The sequence below is a fragment of the Merops nubicus genome, unplaced genomic scaffold, assembly GCF_000691845.1.
Source record: "Merops nubicus isolate BGI_N331 unplaced genomic scaffold, ASM69184v1 scaffold9690, whole genome shotgun sequence".
NCBI classification, from domain to species: domain Eukaryota; kingdom Metazoa; phylum Chordata; class Aves; order Coraciiformes; family Meropidae; genus Merops; species Merops nubicus.
Window position 1 is genome coordinate 62350 of NW_008582184.1, and position 21508 is coordinate 83857.

The window sequence follows — 21508 nt, forward strand, 5'->3', positions numbered from 1 at the left end:
TGTTCTTTTAAGTGCTTGGCAATGGATGCTTGACAAAAAAACAGTCAGCACCTGGAAGGCTGTAGCTAGAGTGTTGCTTTTTCCTCAGAAATCTAGCTCTTTTTCATGGGATTTTACCAGCGAGCCCAGTCAGGGGGAGGGTTGGGGTTTCTCTGGGAAGAAGTAGGCAAGCTGCATTTCAGGAGGTAGGAGGCTTGATGCTTGAAAATGTTTCCAGTACTTTTTTTTAACTCTTGGCCAAAAATGGTCATTGCATTTGTTCCTAGAGTGAGGTTATTTTTTTTTCTTGCGTTGTTGGGATTATACACTTGAAAAATATTCTGTGGGTGCGCCCATGGAAAATACCAGCATATTGTAAATACCCTCCGTGTGCAGGAAGAGGCTGCCTGTTGGAGAGGAGTGAAAACCAGGGATCCTTTCTGTCTTCCTCTGCCTGCTCCCACGCACACAAAAAAGAGATTCTCCTCGTCACTGGAACCACAAAACCACCTCTTTAAGAAGGGAAGTGAGGGCCAAATCCAGCCAATGGCTGGTTCTTTCTGCAGCCCTCTTGAGCTGTTCCACCCGAGCAGTTTCCTGGTGCATCCCACTGGATGCTGCCCTTGGCAGTGGGGCCAGCTCCGGCAGATTTTACAGCTGGAGCTCTTTGAATTTCCCACTCGGGTGCCATGCCAGGGTTCGCATTCTTAGAGCAAGAGGGCTTGTGGTTGGGTGGTGAAGTTGTTTGCAGAGCTGGTGTGTCACTGAAACAATCGGGGACAACCTCACCATTCCAGGTGGGGTGTGGGCAGAGTTATTCAAGTGGGAGAGGCTTCCCCGCTAACACACCCAGGAGCTGATTCTGCTCAAGATGAATTACAACGTTGCCTTTCAGCACGTTTTGCACCATTGGCCCTGGTCCCGCTGTCCTTCCACAAAATTTACATCCAGTTTACTGGGCGTGTTGCCTGAAAACACGTGAAGGGCTGGTTTGTGTACTTGCAACCTTGGTTTTTATCAGCTCCAGTGCAGAGAAAAAGGGCTTGAAAGATGTGGTTTTGTTTGGGGAAACTCTCATTCTGCCCTTAACTCATGTCTTCAAGGTGCCCAGGAGAGGATATTCCAACGCCTGCATTTTCAACAAAGAGTTGCAAGGACAGTGAGTCAGAAATTCGATCTTAGCTGTTCCAGTGGTGGGGTGTGAGGGGGAAATGCACAACACTGCAGTGTGAGATCTTTTCAGCGTGAATTAGGGGCTGGCCACATAACTTCTGAGTGCTCAAGCCACAAGTTCAGTGTCACAAAGCGTCCCTCATGAACACCAAGGCATCCCATGTCTGGGGCACTCTATAACACATGCCTGATGTGGTGCAAAAAAAAGAGGGGGGAAATTCTGGTTAGGAAGTGAAGTATTTGGCCTAAGCCTCCTTAGCAATGAATTTTATGCTTGAAATCAGAACCATGTGATAAATTACAGAACCATATGGTTGAATGAATTTGCTTTATTGGGCATCTGGTGGTTTCCCCCACCCTTACTCCAGTAGAATAATCTCTTCAGCATTCCTGCTTTATTTTTTCCAAAGAAGTGGTGACTCTGCAGGTGATGATGTGCAAGAGGATGAAACGGAATTGTGGTAGATGTTGATGTCTGGCTGTTTCTTGCAGAGGCTCTTCTCGGTGGCCTCCGGGAGCTGAGCTCCCTGCACAGCAGCGTGGGGCAGCAGGTGAACGACACCCTGAGGCGACGCAGGCACGCGGGAGACGACGACTACAACATCGAGGTGCTGCTGGGTGTGGACGACTCTGTCGTCCGGTTCCATGGCAAAGAGCACGTTCAGAACTACCTCCTCACCCTCATGAACATAGTGAGTATCTTCCACAGTGCTGCACTGCTTGTTCTGGAACGTGAAAGGCTTTCGTCAGCTCTTGTGGGAGTATCGAGGAGACCATGCTTGATAAAAATATAGATGTGATCATTTTGCCTGCTGTTGTATATGGTTTTATATTGGCAAAAAGGTCCTTTAACTGATCTTTTTCACAGTCCTTTTCTACGGCTAAGTTTTCTAGGGTAATTTAAATAATTTGGAAATAATTTTTAATTTGGAAGTTGAAAACAGCAGAGAAAAAATGTAAATAATGCATTTTTAATTATTCCTAACATCTCCTGTCACACAGTTCTGAAGGAGACCTGGTTAAAGAGTAAACACACAGAGCAAAAAAACCGTTCCAAGCACCTAGCAGCTTTTTGCAAGAAAGCAAACCTTCTAGTAACATCTGTTCCTTAATTCATGTAACCATATCCATATTCATATAGAAACTGCAAAGGCACAGACATTCAGAAAACTGCTTTATCACAGCACATCTTACAGGGTTAGCAAGTATTTGTGGACTACACAGACATTTCTAGCTGCAAAATCAATAGCAAGGTGCTACATCTAGAGATAGAGTCTTGAACTGCACTGTCAGGCTCCACAGAGATGCACATCACAGGAGAGCACAGAGCACTTGAAAAGTCAGGTACTGTCCCAGCTCTGGGTGCTAGAATTCCTCACACTTCAAGGTTTTCTGGTTTTTATGTCTTAGACACATGAAAAGAATCTAAAGGCTGTACCCACGGGTATGGCCTCCTTGTCATAAGACCCCAGTTACCTTTTTGACTTTTAAAGCCAGGTCCTTTTAAAAAACAGCCCCTCAAAAGCAAATCTGTGTGCCTGTCACAGTCACAGCTCAGTTTTCCAAGTGAGCAAACATGCTGAGCATCTTTGAAAGCCTGCTCCACCTGTTCTAGCTCCCAAAGTTGAGGAGCAGCGCTTCAAAAATCTAAACCATAGAATTTGAGAGGGACAAAAATTTCTCTATATCAGTTTAAACCAACTGATATCTTTTCCAGCATAACTGTGTAGAATTACAACAGCTCGGTATTGAATTGTGCTCTGCTATAAACCTAGAGTAAGAAACTCCAGACACACACACACACTGTAACAGAAAGCCAGGATTTAGTCTGCTAGATGTACAGCCTGGAGCTTTGTTCAGTCTCCCACCTTTCCTACTGCTTCTGTAATTGTGAGCTGGTGTGGTTTAGGTCGCTGTGGTGTCTCAGCATGCCAGGGGAGTTGCTTTCTAACAGTAAGTGAGTAGGTGCTGTAGGATCTTGAAAAGGGGCTTTGGGTTTTGTCTGTACATTTGGTCTTGGACCCAAGGGATTTAATCAGAACCTCCTCCCCTCTGACGTGCACACAAACAGCCTTTGTGTTAAGAAGCTGGGTGTGAAGGTCTTTGAGGAGAGACAACCCCATGAACCTGGACTCTGTGGATCATCTCTGAGACACGAGTGAATCGACAGCCAGACTTCCATAGCCATGAAGTACATCTAGTATCTTTGTTGTTAGTAGAAGCTTCTTTTTTCAGGCTCAAGGGAATCAGAATTCAGCTGACAGAATTCAGGTGACAGAATGGACCTTTTCCTGATATTGCCTTTACCAGGAGTACATGAAGAGTTTGCTGTAGCCTCCACCTCCCAAACCCTGCCATAGTGTTAGCATCATTCCTGACTCCTGGTGGAGCATCACTCTGAGAACCTGCAGATGTACAGGAGGAAAGCAAGGACAGTGAAAACTGAGATGCAAGGATGCAAATAGGACTGAGAAAGCCTAAACCTCCTTCCTCTCCCCTCCCTCGCTCTGTTCCCTCACCCTGATTATGTCCCAGGGCCCTTCAGTGACTCCCCGGATCTGTCAGGAGCTGGGTCCTGGCCCTCTCACATGGTGATTGTGCCACACTGGTGCTGAGGTCACTTCTTGCAAGAGGAGAATCCATTTTCACTGCTGTTTGTTTAATGTTTTATGGGCCTGTGGCACTGTCGGTGTATCTGATGCTTTGCAGGGGGCTCTGCTTTTGTGCTGTGGTGTCTTATAACATGGCTTTCCTCTCCTCTGCAATACCCAAAGAGAAACCTCAGGCAGAGAGAGAGGATCTTGACAGCACTGCATTCAGTCCAGAGGGATTTCATTTCTCAGCTCACACAAGAACAGTGAAACATTCCTAATGATAACTTTCAGCAACAGGTAGGTAGGACACTTCCCTAAGTGGACACTTAAAAAAAACCTTGATGTTTTCAGCACCGTGGTGTTAGATCTGAAATTAAAGGTCTCCTGTGTGAGGTAACTGATATTTGTTACTCCCTTGGGCGGTTACTTAAGACAAAGCTTCCCTGCTTTAACTGAGATTGGAAAGATACGCACGGAGGACATCAGGTTATACTGAGGGATCCTAAGCAGGTTTGGACTGGGCAGTATTTATATCTTTTGAAATTTTTTTTTTTTTTTGAGACTAAACCACAGCGAGCCTGTGGAGTGGTACTTCCACGCGTCAGTCGCACTCAGATTGCAAGTTGCTTTTGACAGAACTCCTCTTTTTAGTGATCACTGTCTACTCAACGTTGTAGTTTTGTGGGTATCACCTTCTTTCTAAATAATGGTTTTAGTTGGTTGTCCATCTGCTGAAGTCACTGAGAGCTTTATGATGAGCTTCAGTAGGAACAGACAGTGCCTGGAATGGCTCAAAATTCTGCCACAGGTCTCTTCACGCACACCCACTATTTACAGTGCTTTATCTCTCCATCACTTGCTCTCATGTTTTCGTCCACTCTGCTTCTGTCTTGAAGGGCATAGTAGGGCCTAAAAACATCACTTAATTGAGAGATGTCTTGACTTTTTTCTTTGATTTTTCCACCAAGGAGCATCCACAATAGAGCTTCATTAAAGACAATCCCCAAGTATTGTCTTTTTCGTTTTAAAGTCACTTAATCTGGTAAGCAACCAAGCTGATAGACTGTCCCAAAACTCTTCCACCTTCTTTTACACATCTGGGGCTCCATCTACTGGGAGTTTTCAGCAGTTTTTTGAGATTTGTGTCCTTCTAGCAAGGTTACAGGTTTCCAAAATATCCTGTGTTTCGGTCACAAGAGCAAACACAAACTTACTCCTCGTGGGCATCCTGTAGAGGAGTCCTCCAAAGCAGTTTGTGGAGAATGGGGTAAAAAAACAGTGGTGTGGAGAAATATGGAATCTGGACTTGAATCTTCAGGTCAATCCCAGGATCCTTTTTGTCTCTAGGAAAGTCACTCCTGGGAAGCCTGTTGTTTCTTGGCACAAGGGACATTGTGAATGGGTTTTTCTGACAAAAACAGTTGTGGGAGTAGTGGTATTGCATTATTGGGAAGACAATATGAGATAAGTAATTGAACTTTGGCATGATTGCTTCACAAGACAGTCAGTCTGAGTTGTGTGCTCACTCCCTGTAAGACTGCCCTGCTGACCATTCTCAGCTGCTCCTAAAAGGGATTGCAGTTTCAAAAACCATGGACTCCAATCATTGTGCCAGGTCCCACAGTCTGGGCAGCTCAGAATGACCTTTTTCCTTGAGGGGAAGGGGAAAGTTCTGTTTAGCCTGACTGAAAAAAAAATCCTCAAAATCCTGCTCAAATATACTAGCCTCTGCACACTGATGTTTATTTTTTGCCAGTTGCCCATAATATAATCTTTATTTTGTTTTTAGGGGGATGAGTAGATTCATTGATCATCTGTAGATGTTTTAGCCCTCTATTTTATACTCTGGTGGCAGAACTTTTCTCACCTTCCCAGACACAAGGAAGGTTCTCAAGAACAATTTTTGACCCACCTGCCTAATTCTAGTTTTCTTACTTCATTTTCACAAATATTCTTTTTAGTACAAAAGTGACCACATAATTCTAATTTACATCTAAAAAGTAGGACAGCAGTATTAGTTGCTTCTAAGAAAATATACATTCTTCAAAACAAAAACCACCATGAAATATGTGGGTTGTTAAGGAACTACAGTGTTACCTCTGGATTTCTATCTTGGGGCTGGGCTCTCTGATGAGACATAAGCTTCTTTTGTGTTGGAAGTGTTCTCCAAGCTGCCATATGTGTGTGTGATAAAGTTTCTGCAGTTTTTCCTTCCTCCTGAGCAGTTATAAGACTGTTATTTCTCATCACCCACTTATTTTCACAAAATTTCTGAATCCTTATTTTCTTTGAGGACTTGATTGTTTTGCAAAATGTTGCTGGAATGTGGTAAACAGGGCCAAAAAAGTATTGAGGCATTAGAACTAGCACAGGGAGCAACTATCTAATCTTGATTTCCTTTGGAAATGGGGCTTAAAACACCTGAACCAAAATTCTGCCTTGAAATGATGTGTAGAGATCTCACTGGAGACCTTATCTGGTGCAAAGCCACAGACTGTTTCAAGAGGACTCTGAATTTTGCTCTTTCCTGTGTGTTTTGTGCAGTTCTTGAGGACTAGAGTTTTGAGGTCACATGGGCTTGTCTTACAGAAGGGAGGTTTCTCAGACCAGCAGTTGGTTTTAATGTTCTTCAAGTCAAAGATGTTCTTCAACCTAGAGCTTCAGAATGCCAAAAAAAAAAAAATGGCTTTAAGTCAAATCCTCAAATGTTTTCTGAGGATGAACCCGTGTTGAAGTTAACAGCATGTTTCCTGGAGCGAGAGCTACTGGCAGCAGAATCTTTTAAAAAATGAAGAAAAATACGCTCGCTCGCTCTCCACACTAAAATACTCATCCCGTCTGTTTGGACAGATTGAAACAGATAGTTTGATGAAGCAAATGGGAGCAGAATCTGGAACTCATCCACAGTTAAGAATGGCCAGATGGCATAGCAGAGGTGGCCACGTGGGGTGGATGGTGATGGGTTTATCTGTTGTTAAAGCAAACTCTATCTGCTTTTAAATCCCTCAAGGAACGTGAACTCGCTGCTATAACCCTGCCTTCAGGAATAGCCTCATTTCCCTCGTTAGGTTTGCCAAATGAGTGAAGTTAAGCATTCAGATAAGCATTTGCAGGGTTTGAACTTTCAGTCTTTTTATTCCTCAGTCACTGTTTCTATTGGCCCTGATCCAAAGGCCGTTAAACTTGAGAGGAGCCTTGACATGTGCTTCAGAAAGTTTCCTGTGAGGGGTATGTAATGACGGGAAGAGTAGTAGGCTCGATTTCTTCACTGCATGGAAATGATTTGAGACTCTTTGGAGAAGACTGTATTGGTATAAGCACTGGAAATAACATAGAAGTGGCCTGGGAAGTCCCCTTTTTACTTTTTCCTTTCTTTTTTTCCTCAGGTGAATGAAATCTACCACGATGAGTCCCTGGGTGTTCACATCAACGTTGTGTTGGTCCGAATGATCATGTTGGGGTATGCGAAGGTGAGCAAGCCTCTGAACCACTTCACTTGATATTGCTGGTAAAATACACTCAGAGAGTTTTGAAACAAACACCTGTTAAATAGCTCAGGACAAGGAGAAAGCAATAATGCTCTCTAGGGTCTGATAAAGATCATATCTATTCTGTTTAACTCAGACATTGAATTTGGGCAAGTCAAAAGACCAGTGTGACATTTGTTTTGTAATTAAATTTGCTGGGCTTTAGGCACACACTGTAGAAGACGTCCCCCAGAACCAGATGTTCAACCTGTGCCCATCAATACACGTTTTCCAGCACCGCAGTGTTCTGCCCCAGCCGAGGCCTTTTCCTGCATGTTTATATGATTCACTCCCTCAGATGCATGCTCATTCATCCCAGCTGAGTCATGTTGTCATCTGGCAGTCCAGAATGTGAGCAAGTTCCAACAGGAGAAATAAAAACATCCTTATTCAGACTGAGTATCCAGTTGTGTGGTTGTCCTACCCATTGCAGGCCATCCACAAAGGCAGTTATTTTAATTTTCTACATGATGTGAAGACTCATTAAACTATCTTCAAATGAATTTCTGAAGATGTACAAACTCACGTACGTGGTCACTGTTAACACACATTTTATTTTCTCATAGGAAAGCCTGACTTATGTAATAAACCATGTCTGACAATGATAGGAAGAGAGAAATGGGGACCTCCTTGGTACTCCAAGAAAATAAAAACTTGTCTGAATTTCCTGCCTGTAGGAACTCCTGGGTCTAATGTCTTGTCCTTTCAGTCCATTAGCCTGATTGAAAGGGGGAACCCCTCGAGAAGCTTGGAGAACGTTTGCCGCTGGGCGTATCAGCAGCAGAAGTCGGACCCCAGTCACTCCGAGCACCACGATCATGCCATCTTCTTAACCAGGCAAGATTTTGGGCCTGCTGGTATGCAAGGTAATGCAGCTGACCTGGAGCAAAACTGTCTGGATGTGGTGTTTCTTGGCTAGTGTCTGCCTGAAAACAGAGGCACTTGAAAATTGCCTTGCCAGGTGGTCCTGAGACAACAAGCAATGTAGGCCTTTACTCAGTAAATACTTCCATGGTAACAATGTATTGAAACCTGGTCCATGTTGGGGTGAGCACGTATGCTCATCCTAACTTTGAGCTCCCTGTTCTGCCTTCAGAAAAGGCCAATGTGGACATCCTGAGAGTGTGGAGAGGAAGTCCTTCCTCCCATTCATTTTATATCCTTCTTCAAAAGCAACTAGACCTTGGCAGGGTGGTCCTTGCCATTTTTATCTGACTGTAGCAGATTTCTTACTTGAGTGATGTAAGTAAATAGCCATTGACTTCCTTCAAACACCAGGAGCTGGGGGGGGGTGGTGGCACACGCAGGGATCAGTTGGAATGCTCCATGCACTTTGCATTCAACTTTGCATTTATTTTATTGCATCGTTCACACTAGATTTCTTTTTATAGACAGCATACCAGCTACTTTGACACCTGCAATAAGCTTTACGACTCAAGGAACTTGAGGAGGATCATGAGATAGATTCACAAAGTGTGATTTATGTCAGCACAGATCAAGAAGAGTCTGGATGAGACCGTGTTTTGGCTGTCCAGCTGAATGATTTCTCTCCCCAGGATATGCTCCTGTTACTGGCATGTGTCACCCGGTCCGAAGCTGTACTCTCAACCATGAGGACGGGTTTTCATCAGCTTTTGTGGTTGCTCATGAAACTGGTCATGTGTAAGTCTAACTTTTACAAGTTCACTTTGGCACCTCTCCAAGAATGAATGATAGAATGTTAGGTTAGGAGTGACCAATGAAGCCAAGATGTCTGTTAGCTGTGTGGGTGAGGTAACGTCAAGCCCTGAGGATCACATTTTTGTATTCCTTATGTAGTGCAGGCTCCTTGTCCAGCTCACTGGGAGGAATTTAGCCCAACTGAAGATGACCAGGTCATTTGTGTATTAGTCTGTACTGGTGCACACTTGGAGATATTGGTGTGCTAACCATATTAGCTCTTTGGAGATGCAGCATGGTAACTAGATTAGCTCTCTGGTAAATAGGTGCTTTTGATAAATGACTATACAAACATGAACAATTCAATATCTGAATGAACAGAATTATTGTTTTCCTTTATCCAATGTGTAAGAAGTCATCATCATCATCTAGTTATTTCATTCCTGGTATTAGCAAATATAATGGAATATAAATGAAAGAGCATTCAGAGAGTCCTTACATTTTGCTGTCGGAGAAGATAGGTTTGAGATGCAGGTGATATATGTAGAATGGAAAGAACAATTTAATTTTGCACAATTACTTGTGCCTGAGCGACTGTTTCCTTTGGAGTCATTTTACCAGTTGGAGAGCGGGAACTGCCTGGGCTCTGACGAGGATTCTTTGTTACAGGCTGGGAATGGAGCATGACGGGCAAGGGAACAGATGTGGGGACGAGACAGCCATGGGGAGTGTGATGGCTCCCTTGGTGCAGGCTGCCTTTCATCGTTACCACTGGTCCAGATGCAGCGGCCAGGAACTCAAAAGATACATACAGTAAGGACCTGTCAGCACTCGGCAGACATTGTTTTACTAAAGGAAACAGAAGTTCCTTGCCATCTGCACGCGTGGACTACTCTGGTGGAGTGGCTTTCTCATCACCTTCTTTGCCACACTCTTTTTCCCTTCAAATCTAAATTAGGAAAGCTCTGCTCAGGGACGATGCTTCCTCACTTAGGGCTGTACCCAGAGTCCACAGCATCCTCTGCGGGAGCACAGCTGGAGTCTCTCTGGCAGGCTTTACATCAGGTAGCTGGTTGTGTCCCTAGGTTTTTGATTTCTCTAGGACTTTTGCTGTGAAACTGGCAGGATGAAGCCCTAAACTCAGAACAGGAGCTAGCAAAAGCTGTGGAAGAGAGAAGGCAGCATGCATGTGTGTGTCTGAATTAGGGAGAAAAGGAGAAGAAATCTCTCTGCTGGCTCTAGTCTCCCTCTACATATGGACCTCTTCATCCAGTTTTTACTTGATCTTCCTTCTCCATTGCAAATAGCTGGGTTTGCCAGTCAAAACTGAGTGAAAGCTTCATGAGTTGACCCACATCTCCTACAGAAGAAACCCCGTTCCTAACATAAGGCATAAAATAGTAATCAGTTGAGACCTTGGAGCTGAAAGTGAAATATCCCAGTGCAGGAGGTGCAGCCCACCAGCATTGCTGTTCTAAGACATCAGAGTTAAACAGAAATTAATAGGCAATATTCCTACAATATTTTCTCATTAATATTCCTACAATATATTCCTAGCAAGAGCTATGGGAACAGGAGAGAAGATGGCTTGGAGAAAAGGAGTATTGCCTTGCTAACTACTTTAGATCTTGCTGATCAAAAAAAATACTCTATCTCATGATTTTTTTTTTTGTTCCTGTGTCTCTTTTTGCAGCTCTTACGACTGTCTTCTTGATGACCCTTTTGAACATGATTGGCCCAAGCTTCCTGAGCTGCCAGGCATCAATTATTCCATGGACGAACAGTGCCGCTTTGATTTTGGCGTTGGCTATAAGATGTGCACAGCGGTAAGTCTGAGGCTGTCCTTGCCAAGGCAAACGTTCACTCAGCAAGTTGGTGTCTGGCCTTATTAAAAAGCTGCAGAATCCACCTTTTCTTGGAATTGAAGAACAGTTAAAGAGATCTGTAAAGAGGAGAGAGATGTTTATGGGTGAAACACAGTGCTCTGAGTCACTTGGGTTAATGGTCAGGTGGATGACAGCATGTGACACAGACTTGTGGTAGTGATCCCAAGGGAGAAGGGGAAAACTCATTTTCCGACCACTTCTGGGTGCCTCCTTTCCTTTTCTTACCAGCTCAGGACTAAGGGATGCAGGGAATAAGCATTGCTCTGTTCTTCCTGAAGATACTTTTGCCCTCTTCTTTCTGAAAATAATGTACTTATTGGTAACGTGCGTGAGATTGAGTGGGTGAGTTGAATCATTACCTGAAAAGTACTAATAATCTAATGATGAGTTTCATCTAACAAATCTTCCGCATTTCAGTTCCGAACCTTTGACCCATGCAAGCAGCTGTGGTGTAGCCATCCGGATAACCCCTATTTCTGTAAGACTAAGAAAGGACCTCCACTCGATGGGACTGAATGTGCCCCTGGAAAAGTGAGTATTGTGTTTACGCTATGTTTATGTTGAAAAAAATCCCCGGTGGTTGCATTCATTTCGGTTGAAGGGCACAGAGAAGAACGGGGAATTACCCAGCGTTCCCTGGGTGGAGCCAGAGGAGGGGACAAGAAGGAGCTGTGCTTTCCCACCGTGGTATTCTGTACAAGGTTTGCTGTAGTAGGAAGTAAATTTTGGGCATAGAAACCCCAGTTGAGGTTGCAGCGTCTTCTCTGCCTCTTTTGTGGCCTTTTTGTTATGTTCTCTGGATTCTTGCCTCCTCTGCCACGTGTCTGTGAAGTATCTTTAGGAATCCATGGTAGCAGATAATGCTGTTACTGTAGGACTGCTTCTTAGTGTGTGTGGTCCAGACATGCTGTGGCTAAATGTTTATGTAGCCTTAGGATTAGCTCTTCACTTTTACCTTTTAATATACCCATTAGTGGGTGTCCTGCTGCCAATTCATTTTTAATTATAAAATTATACTCAAATAAATGTTTGTTTAGTAAATTCCATGTATTTTGAGATAAAAGAGGACCACTTAGAGCATCTGAGTATGCCCTAGCCAGCAACAAAACCCCCTGCCCAGTGACTGGCCCAGCCTATTTGCATAACTGTGATATTTGGCCAGTATGAGGATAAAAAAATTAATCCTCAACAAAAACATTATCCCAACATGAAAATTCCTTAAAAGTAGCAACTAAGACTGAAATGAAAAAAAAGACTTACTTAAATGAAATGGAGGGTGGAAGATGTTGAGTTTCATGTGTCTGAAAGCTTCTGCTGTCAGTCTGTTCTCTGAGATGTCCCTTCTCAGGCCATGAGCTCACCTCTGTGTGCTTTTTTTTTTGCTGCAAATGATCTGTTCAGTTTGGGTTTTGTTTCTGTTCTCATCTGGCCTCCCCTGATTTTTCTCAGTGGTGCTATAAAGGTCACTGCATGTGGAAGAACGCAAACCAGCTTAAGCAGGATGGCAACTGGGGACCCTGGACCAAATTTGGCTCCTGCTCACGGACCTGTGGAACTGGAGTTCGCTTTCGAACGCGCCAGTGCAACAATCCAATGTAGGTCTGGCGGGACTTCTGTCAGCTGGGAGTCGCTCGAGGTGTCGGTTTAAGTGGCATTTATATTTTGGATGGAATCTGCCAAAATTCATGTTGGGTTCAAGCCCCTTGCCAATACGGCTTTTTGCAGGGAGGTGGGATCATTTCTGGAGAATCCAAGATTTTCCAGAGTAAAGCCTGTGGAAAACCTTCCCAAGCATTCAGCTGATGTGTAAGAGAGCAAAGAGTAAGTGGTGTGTGAGCTCAGCAAGCTGCAGGATACACTTAGGTTCTCTCAAATTGTAACTGGGCTGTTGGCAGCCCATATGTGCACACGTGTTAGTTCTGCATTTCAGCATATGCTGCGTGGGCAGGCCTGGAGGTGAGGGTTGTTCTGCAGGCGGGTCTGCGCAGTCTGACTGCTCGGTTCCTGTTCCTGCCACTTCACATGCCTCTTCTCGCAGACTGGTCTCATAAAAGAGTGTGAAATTTCACCTAAAACAGAGGAAGAATCCCCAGAGCTAACACATAGTGGGGTTAAGAACCTCACGAACATTTTCTCTTTGCAGGCCCATTAATGGAGGTGAAGACTGTGCTGGTGTCAATTTTGAGTTTCAGCTGTGCAACACAGAGGAGTGTCCGAAGCACTTTGAGGACTTCAGGGCGCAGCAGTGCCAGCAGCGCAATTCCCACTTTGAGTATCAGAGCAGCAAGCACCACTGGCTGCCCTATGAGCACCCTGACCGTGAGTTCCGTGGTTGGCCTTCCTTACAAGCCAGTCCTGGAGTCTCCCAGAGCTTGTGGGGCTCTTCTTAGTGATTCTGCCAGTCTTCACTGCTAACACTCAGCCAACCCAGTAATTACCTTGAACAAAAACATCAGCTTCAAGCACAAAGGCAGATTTCTAGTTCACTGAAAGGCTTTGCAGAGTGGCCACCATTTCTTCCTCAGGTATCTCCTGCGGTCCCCTTTACATGGATGGCTGAGGAGTTAGACTCAGATGTTAACCAGGAAATACATCTTCAGCTGGTAGTTTCAAAAAAAACGATACAGCAAGAGCTCAAATCCCCTCTGCTTTTCACCTGCCTTGAGCACCACACACTCATTTTTCTGCTGTCATTTTTCTGCATCCCTGTGAGTTTGTAAACTCAGCCCCGTCCCCAATAGGATCAGAGTGAAAGCTGCTTTCATAATAGTCAAGAACCCAGCTCTAGGAGCCTCTTCAGAAGGAAACTGTTTTCTGTGAGAATATCTTAAAAGTGGTAGGCCTATAATTCAAAGAAAAATAAATTAGTTGCTTTTTTCCCCTCACAGGTGTCTGTGAAAGTGTCATATTCTCTTCCCTCCTTTAGGGGGATATTTTTCTGAAGAAGGTCTGAATTGCTGTTAATTGATGCAGTTGCTTCTCTTTCCTTGCTACACAGCTAATAAGAGATGTCACCTGTACTGCCAGTCCAAGGAAACTGGAGATGTTGCTTACGTGAAACAACTGGCACACGATGGGACTCACTGTTCCTACAAAGATCCCTACAGCATTTGTGTCCGTGGGGAATGCGTGGTGAGTAACAGCTTCCCAAGGTCAGCATGGAGTTGGAGCTGTGCTGTGTTACAGAACAACCCTGGTTAGAATCACAGAAGCATTTTGGTTGGAGAAGACCTTTAATAGCAATGAGTCCAACCCTTAACCCAGCACTGCCAAGTCACCACTAAACCATGTCACTCAGCACCACATCTGCATGGCTTTTCAGTCTCTCCAGGGATGGGGACTCCACCACTGTCCTGGACAGCCTGGGCCAGGCCTGGGGAAGAAGCTGTAACGAATGTCCAACCTAAACCTCCCCTGGTGCAACTTGAGGCCATTTCCTCTTGTCCTATCACTTGTTCCTTGGAAGAAGAGACTGACACCCACCTCAATCAGAACAACTTGGTCAGCAGTGCAGAGATATTGCAGATGTTCCTAAAGTAAACATTTGCAGCATCCTGTTCATCATAATTCTTGGACAATTAAATTAGAGCAATGGCACAGACTCATTCCATGGAAGTTTTTTTCAACTGATCATTTCATTTGCCCTTTTTGCACTTAGTTTCATGCCTGAAAAGAACAGTGTCTACTTTTCTGTCTTTCCCATCTTTGTCTTAAAGTACAGTTAATATAAAGAAAGAATCATGTCCTGGTTTTCATATGAAAACCTTTATGCAGCACCAAATTTGCAAGTAATTTGTGTTTAAATAAAATAGATGAGTGTTAGGTGGTAATTTTCTCTATGGGTTAATTTTTCATTTGCTTCCCACCAACGTCATTTGCTGACAACCAATGACAAAACCTTCTCTGTTTGTTTGTTTGTTTGTTTGGGGGTTGGTTTGTTTGTTTGTCTTTTTTTCTTCCTTCTGCAGAAAGTGGGTTGTGACAAGGAAATTGGCTCCAATAAGGTTGAAGATAAGTGTGGTGTCTGCGGCGGGGATAACTCCCATTGCCGAACTGTGAAGGGGACCTTTACCCGCACTCCCAAAAAACTTGGTAGGAATAGTGTTTTCATGCATCTGGGTCTACTTTCTGTTGTCTTTGGTGTTTCTGTCATACTCGCTGCTTTTGGAGGCGACTCAGAAATGAAACCTACTTTAAGGTAGCAAAACACTAGTTGTCAGCTGATGGGCAAGACTAATTTACTCATAAAATCATAATGTTTTCAGTTGGAAGAGACCTTTAAAGGTCACCTAATCCAACCCATGAGCTTAATCTCTGATAAAGAAACAAGATAAACAAATCTAAAGTAAATTCAATGAATTCTGAACAAAATATAAAAACGTTTTGGCAGGAATCCTCATTTCTCATACCCTTTTAAGTTGTGTGACTGAGATGCAGTGGAAGACAGGGTAGCCTCCCGCTTGCTCAAAACTAAGGGTGACCTGGTTAAGATGTTCAGACTGCACTCTGGGGAGGGCTGCAACACGTTTAATTTCAATAATAATTCAGGATCGCCTTGGACTTCTTCAGAAATTTCTGTTTTGTCACTTATTTGTTATGACAGCACAGTATTATCTTGTACATCTTGTGTGACTATTTTGTATTTTAAGGCTTTCCTATGTTGCTTTGGGAAGTGTATCTCCTGTATGAGTGGGAGCAGGTTTTTTTAGGAATATCTATAACAAAATGTTTTAAGCCAGCAGAAGAAGGACAAGGGACCGATAATGTGAATATTTGCATTAATAGTTTAGAGGCTGGTAATTGCTGCCATGGAGCAAGCTTTACTGCAGCATTCATATTTAAATTTGCACAATGAGCAAGCTAAACTTGGACAAATATAAGTTAATGTGAGACTGGAAATAAAATGCATTAAATATCTTGCTGAAAATACTTACTAATTATTACAAACCAATTGGAAAAAGTTTACTGATTGTAATAATAACACTACAGTAGAGAGTGTTACTGAAAGAGGTGATTCCCTGGAGGCTGATGGATTGGACATGGAATAATACAAGAATCATTCCCACTTTGAAACTAAGGGACTTAAGGCTGTCATTGAGCCTCATATATAATGAAATGGTTTTTGTTTTACCCTAACTTGGGCAATCTAGTAATTAAAAAGACTAATTGACCTCTTCCAACAGGAAAACATTTAAGCAAGAGGTGCCAAAAAGAAATCAAGTTTCTGGAAAATGAACTCTGCAAGTATCCAACTTAAAATTACCTACCTGAATTTTCACTGGTCTGACTTTCATTGACTATGAACTTTTGCTAGATGTGTCTGATTCTGCTTGAAAGGCATTTGAACACATAATTTATACTTCACGCTGGTAAAGACCATCTGGCTGACAAAGATAGTCAATGAAAGAACAAGACTTGGCTCCCGTAGCACTAATTACAGCCTTCTGTTTAAGGGAAGACAAGAGGAGCATTTACATTGCCCAGAGGAGCTCGCAATGTCTCCCTTTCTGAAACAAAGGAGTCTAAAAACACACTGGGTAAGTTTCAGGTGCTTGTAGAAGGAGAGGCATCCACGGCAACTCCAGAGTCCTCGCATCTCCCTTCAGATGTCGATGGAGGACACCAAATCAGGCAGAAGCTTTACGTTTCCTATGCTCAAAAGACAATCAAAGATTGGCAAGTGCTGTTGGCACAGTCACGTATCAGCCAAGGCCATGATTTGGCATTCCTAGCTCTTCTTCACTTAGATTTTCCAAGGAGCTGTAGTAGGTCAGGTGCTTGACAAAGTATGGGTGCATTTGGTAGTCCCAGAATCCCCAGGGCAAAACAGAACTACTTCAATGTGCCTCTTGTGTGTGTGATGCACAAGTAATAAAATTCTGCTCACATCAACACTGCTTCTGTCACAGGGCCGGATTCCTTGGGAAGAGTACACAGCAGAGTATGAACAGGAAGCTTACTCAGCTCTTTAAAAAGGGATCTATGGAAATGTAACATAATTAAATCTGCAATTGTTAAAGAGAAAATAATAGAAAAGTCAAAATACTGTGCACCCAGAGTGCTTATGATGCTCTTGGTTAAAACTTGGTAAAGAAGTACCTGCTGACAGGTCCTGAGGAGGGACTAAAGTCTGTAATGGCAATACTTCCTTAATGTTACACTAATTACCTGTGGTTTGGACCGATAAGTAATTGAAATTTAAAATCACAATCATTTTCTCTGAGAAGAGCTTTTGACTGTAGAGTTGACTTCAGCTCCATCACTTCACCAGTAGCCATGTACCTGTTGGATGGTACATTCAGAGTTGTGAATAGTTGGGGTTAAGGTCCATACAGACATGCCGTTTCTGATGTGTAGCTACAATAGGCTCTGTACTACACCCACCTTTCCCCAGTCTCTGATGTCTCAGGAGTAAGCAGACACGCTGAAGACAGAAACCTCTGACATGGCAGTAAATAAACTCCAGTCTTAACAGCCAGGCTGATGAGTGATTTGGAAAAAAATTGGGGAGACTTGTGACTTCCCCCCTTGTGTGCAGAGGAACATAGGAAACATTTTTGCCTGAATTATTGGTGGATATGGCCTGAAGCAGTGTAGCTCATTAAGAGACAAATAGATTTGTAACTGGCTTCTCTCCTCTCTCTGAAAGAGGAAGACACAAGGAGGTCCTGTCAAACACATTACAAAACTATTTGCTCAGTTTTTCTGAGGCTGCTGCTCAGCTGGTGATGGATGCCCTCTTCTGCAAGTGGAAGCTGGATCACATAGCACCTTCCTAACCATGGCTGTTCCTTTTTCTTTCCATCTCTACTTTCTCCCCTGACTACTACGCATGCCAAAGGGTACCTTAAGATGTTTGATATCCCTCCTGGTGCTCGACATGTGTTTATCCAAGAAGACGAGGCTTCTCCTCACTTTCTTGGTAAGTGTTTCTCTCCTCAGGTTTGGCTTTGAGGCATGATGAGAAGCGCAGGGCAGTCATGCAGGAGAACCTGAGAAATGAGATAACCAAATTGAAGTCTTTCGGGTAAATATGTGCATTCAAAATTGCATGTCAAGGACTGAGTCCTACAACATAAACTCAGCAAACAAACATTTACTTCTCATTCAAATTCTTAAAAATATTCAACTCATCCAAATTTGCATGTTTACTAACAAAAGATTGTCATCACTCACATTTAAACAGGCATTGCCAAGGTAAAAACTAGATATTCTGTTACATGAATCAAATTCAATATCTTTAATTATTCTTACTGACTGCAGATTGTAAGCAACACCTATTTTAATGGAAAGAAAATTGGGGACCTTGTGATATTTGCAGTCCATTTCATTTCAGATTTTTCTCAGGTAGAACAGTTCATATTGTCATCAATCAGTTTGTATCTTCCTGCTTACTATTTTCTAATGCTTAAAGGTTTTTTAGCTCACAGGAGAGAGGTGAGATCTTCCATGGCTTTTAACAGCCTTTTAATCTGCTCCTTACGTGCTGAAACAGTGTCTGAGTTGTAAACTACATGGGAAAAGTTGGATTAGTTACTAAAAGGAAGTGGGAGTAGGAAAGAGTAAAAAAGAAATTATTTCAACTGTCATAATGTCAAATGGGGAAACATGACTTTTGAGGTCCAAGAGCTTCATTTTGGACCAAGCATAGCCTGATAGTGACATTCAAAGGAGCAGAGCTTTGCTTTGGCAGCAAGCATCTTTGTGGAGCTGCTCACTGGGGAAGGCAGAGCTCCTGCATGTTGCTGTAATCGTAGGAACTCATAAGATTTCTGCATCTTTTTTTTTGATCACCTTTTATGGTGCCTTGGACAAAGTTGTACAAAAGAAAAAATTAGTGCCCATCTTTTGGATTACTAATGGATTGGCTTCTAATGGAGTGTCGCACGTAATAATAATAATAATCCCAGTCCAAGTGTTTTCTGGGTGTTGGAATCCCTCAGCTCGTTGCTTACTGGTTTTAGCATCTGGTGCATACGGATGTACCCAAAAGAAACTAAAATATGGTGAAAAAGTTATCGTTTTCCTAACCTGAGGAGAATAAGAAATCCACTTAAAATCTGTTGAGGTGTCAGTTACAGATGGATAAGGAGACACAAAACTGAAGCAAGCATGCAAATGCATCTATCATCAAATGGAAATTTGGAGGCTGCATGAGATGGCTTTGGAGAGCCTTTCTCTCAGCCAGCGTGTCCCTAGCACTTACTAGCAAGTTGAGTTGTTTTGCAAAAGGCCCTCTCTAATATCTCCCAGCAAGTATCACACAAGGCACCACGGTTGCTGATGGTAAGATGGGAGGCATGGCTGGCACTGTTTTCAATCCTTTTAGCAATTAAAAACCAGGCGACGGGACACTATATCCTGAATGGGAAAGGGGAGGAAGCCAGATCCCGATCCTTCATCGACCTGGGCGTGGAGTGGGAGTACAACATAGAAGATGACATAGAAACTCTCCACACAGACGGGCCCTTGCACGATGCGGTGGTTGTCCTGGTAGGTTGTGCTGGTGTCAAGCACTGGGAATATGGTGGGTTTCATAGAATGGTTTGAGACAGAAGGGGTCTTAAAGATCATCTCGTTCCAAGCCCCCTGCCATGGGCAGACACACCTGCCACTAGACCAGGTTACTCAGAACCCCATCCAACCTGGCCTTGAACACCTCCAGTGATGGAGCATCCACAACTTCCCTGTGCAACCTGTGCCAGTGTCTCACCACCCTCATACTGAAGAACTTCTTCCTAATTCCTAATCTAAATCTGCCCTCTTCCCGTTTGAAGCTTTTTGGCCTTTTTAAGAAGCACACAGCCAGCGTGGAGCTTTTGCTGAGGTAAAACACTGCTGTGTAATGCCTCTCTGAGAGACACATACTGATGAGATAGCCAGTAGCCTGAAGACCTTTGCTCATGAGGTGTTGCCTTCTCTTGGAAACTGCTGCCTGCTCCTGCAGCAATATTATGGCAATCAGAAGCCAAATATTGCATTGCTGGACACTTCCAGTGAGCCAGACAAGGGCATTGAATATCACACCGTGTCTGAGGCCAGTCCATGTGGCCACCCCATCCTTTCATCCTAGATTATGGTGTTCTACTTGGCTAGCCTATAAATGTATCTCATTTTAAATGGCTCTGTGTTAATCGTACTATTGTTAGTTCTAACTGTGAAGACAAAGCCCAGTTATTTTTTCCCCCCATTGAGCTAACCAGCAGTGTCTATGTTCCTCTGAGAGCCAGGCTTTGGTTTTTTACTTTGCAAAGGAACAAATAATAGCTCTGCTTTGTACCATGGTTCACATTTGATTATTAATAGATCATTCCTCGGGAGAATGACACAAGATCCAGCCTGACTTACAAATACATCATTCATGAGGATTCAGTACCAACTATCAACAGCAACAACGTCCTGCAGGAAGAAATAGACACTTTTGAGTGGGCATTGAAGAGTTGGTCACAGTGCTCCAAGCCCTGTGGTGGAGGTAAACAGATGATGTAGCAACTTCTAGTAATGCATGACAAATAATCCCAAGTAGAACAGTAAAAGGTGGGGGAAGGGAATGCTTTAGAAACCACAGCCTTCCTTTTTTTAAAAGCAATTGCTTATTTTGGGGTATTTTCGGTTATTTTAAGCCCAAGCTTAAAATATCTCCAGTGCCTGATAATTCAGGAGTGTCACACTTCCAGCCCAGAAAGAAAAAGTCATTTTTAGGTGTTTAAATTCAGTACCCAAAGCCACTTTGGAAGGACAGACACAGACATTTATACTACTGAGTGTTCACTTTACTTATATACTTGAATGGACATTAAAATAATGGTAACTCTGACATAGAGCAGTCAAGTGGGTGATGTGTTCTGGTAGCAAAAACAGTAAAATGAGACTTGGGTTCATTCCCAGGTTAAAAACCTATCATGGTGTCCTGAAGAGCAGCCACAGAACACTGTGCATCAATTCTGTACCTGACAAGTGAAACAACTGTAAGAGTGTTTAAAAACTTTGCAAATACCTGTCAGGCAAAGCCATTTAATGGGCCATAAAACTTGAAAGTGAAAATTTCGACAGTTCTAAGGCCTGTTTTCCCTGATTTTTTTCTGAAACATTTTCCAGGGTTCCAGTACACCAAATACGGGTGCCGCAGGAAAAGCGATAACAAAATGGTTCATCGCAGCTTCTGTGAAGCCAGCAAGAAGCCAAAGCCCATTCGGAGAATGTGCAACCTCCAGGAATGCACACAGCCTCTGTAAGTACCTCTGGCAGTGAGACATAAAGGATGCTCCTCGTGGTAGGTGTGGAGGTTAACCCGAGTCAAATTCAGTAGGATGCTGACAGCTCCCTCGACTGGAGTTCCTGTGTTGGGATGGTTTATTCTACCTGTAAAAGAATGGTTACTGATCTTACCGAGTGGTTTCATCATAAAAGGGTCGTACACTGAGGGCTGCCTGACCTGGCAGCGGTGTGGATAACAAGCAGAAGGTGTGATGGTATCTTACCCCTCTTTACTTCCCAGCTGGGCAGCAGACGAGTGGGAATACTGCACCAAAACGTGTGGGAGCTCAGGCTACCAGCTGCGCACGGTGCGCTGCGTCCAGCCCCTGCGGGATGGCGCCAACCGCTCCGTGCACGCCAAGTACTGCGCAGGAGACCGCCCCGAGAGCCGCAGGCCCTGCAACCGCCTCCCGTGCCCGGCCCAGTGGCGAGC

General features: G+C 43.6%; 1 protein-coding gene across 1 annotated transcript in view; it reads left to right on the plus strand.

Annotated features, from left to right (window-relative positions):
* The window catches only part of ADAMTS3 (ADAM metallopeptidase with thrombospondin type 1 motif, 3), a gene marked incomplete at its 3' end in the record, with an annotated part of 76442 nt that extends 54940 nt beyond the window's left edge, over positions 1-21502 (plus strand). Inside the window, exons 3-18 of the mRNA XM_008936906.1 lie at positions 1645-1844; positions 7133-7216; positions 7983-8139; positions 8830-8935; positions 9602-9745; positions 10626-10758; positions 11236-11349; positions 12268-12413; positions 12962-13137; positions 13817-13950; positions 14787-14910; positions 17660-17740; positions 19148-19311; positions 20125-20290; positions 20917-21049; positions 21317-21502. Coding sequence (XP_008935154.1) covers positions 1645-1844; positions 7133-7216; positions 7983-8139; positions 8830-8935; positions 9602-9745; positions 10626-10758; positions 11236-11349; positions 12268-12413; positions 12962-13137; positions 13817-13950; positions 14787-14910; positions 17660-17740; positions 19148-19311; positions 20125-20290; positions 20917-21049; positions 21317-21502 — 2248 coding nt within the window. The remainder of the gene's footprint in view (positions 1-1644; positions 1845-7132; positions 7217-7982; positions 8140-8829; positions 8936-9601; positions 9746-10625; positions 10759-11235; positions 11350-12267; positions 12414-12961; positions 13138-13816; positions 13951-14786; positions 14911-17659; positions 17741-19147; positions 19312-20124; positions 20291-20916; positions 21050-21316) is intronic.
* Positions 21503-21508: the final 6 nt, after the last annotated feature.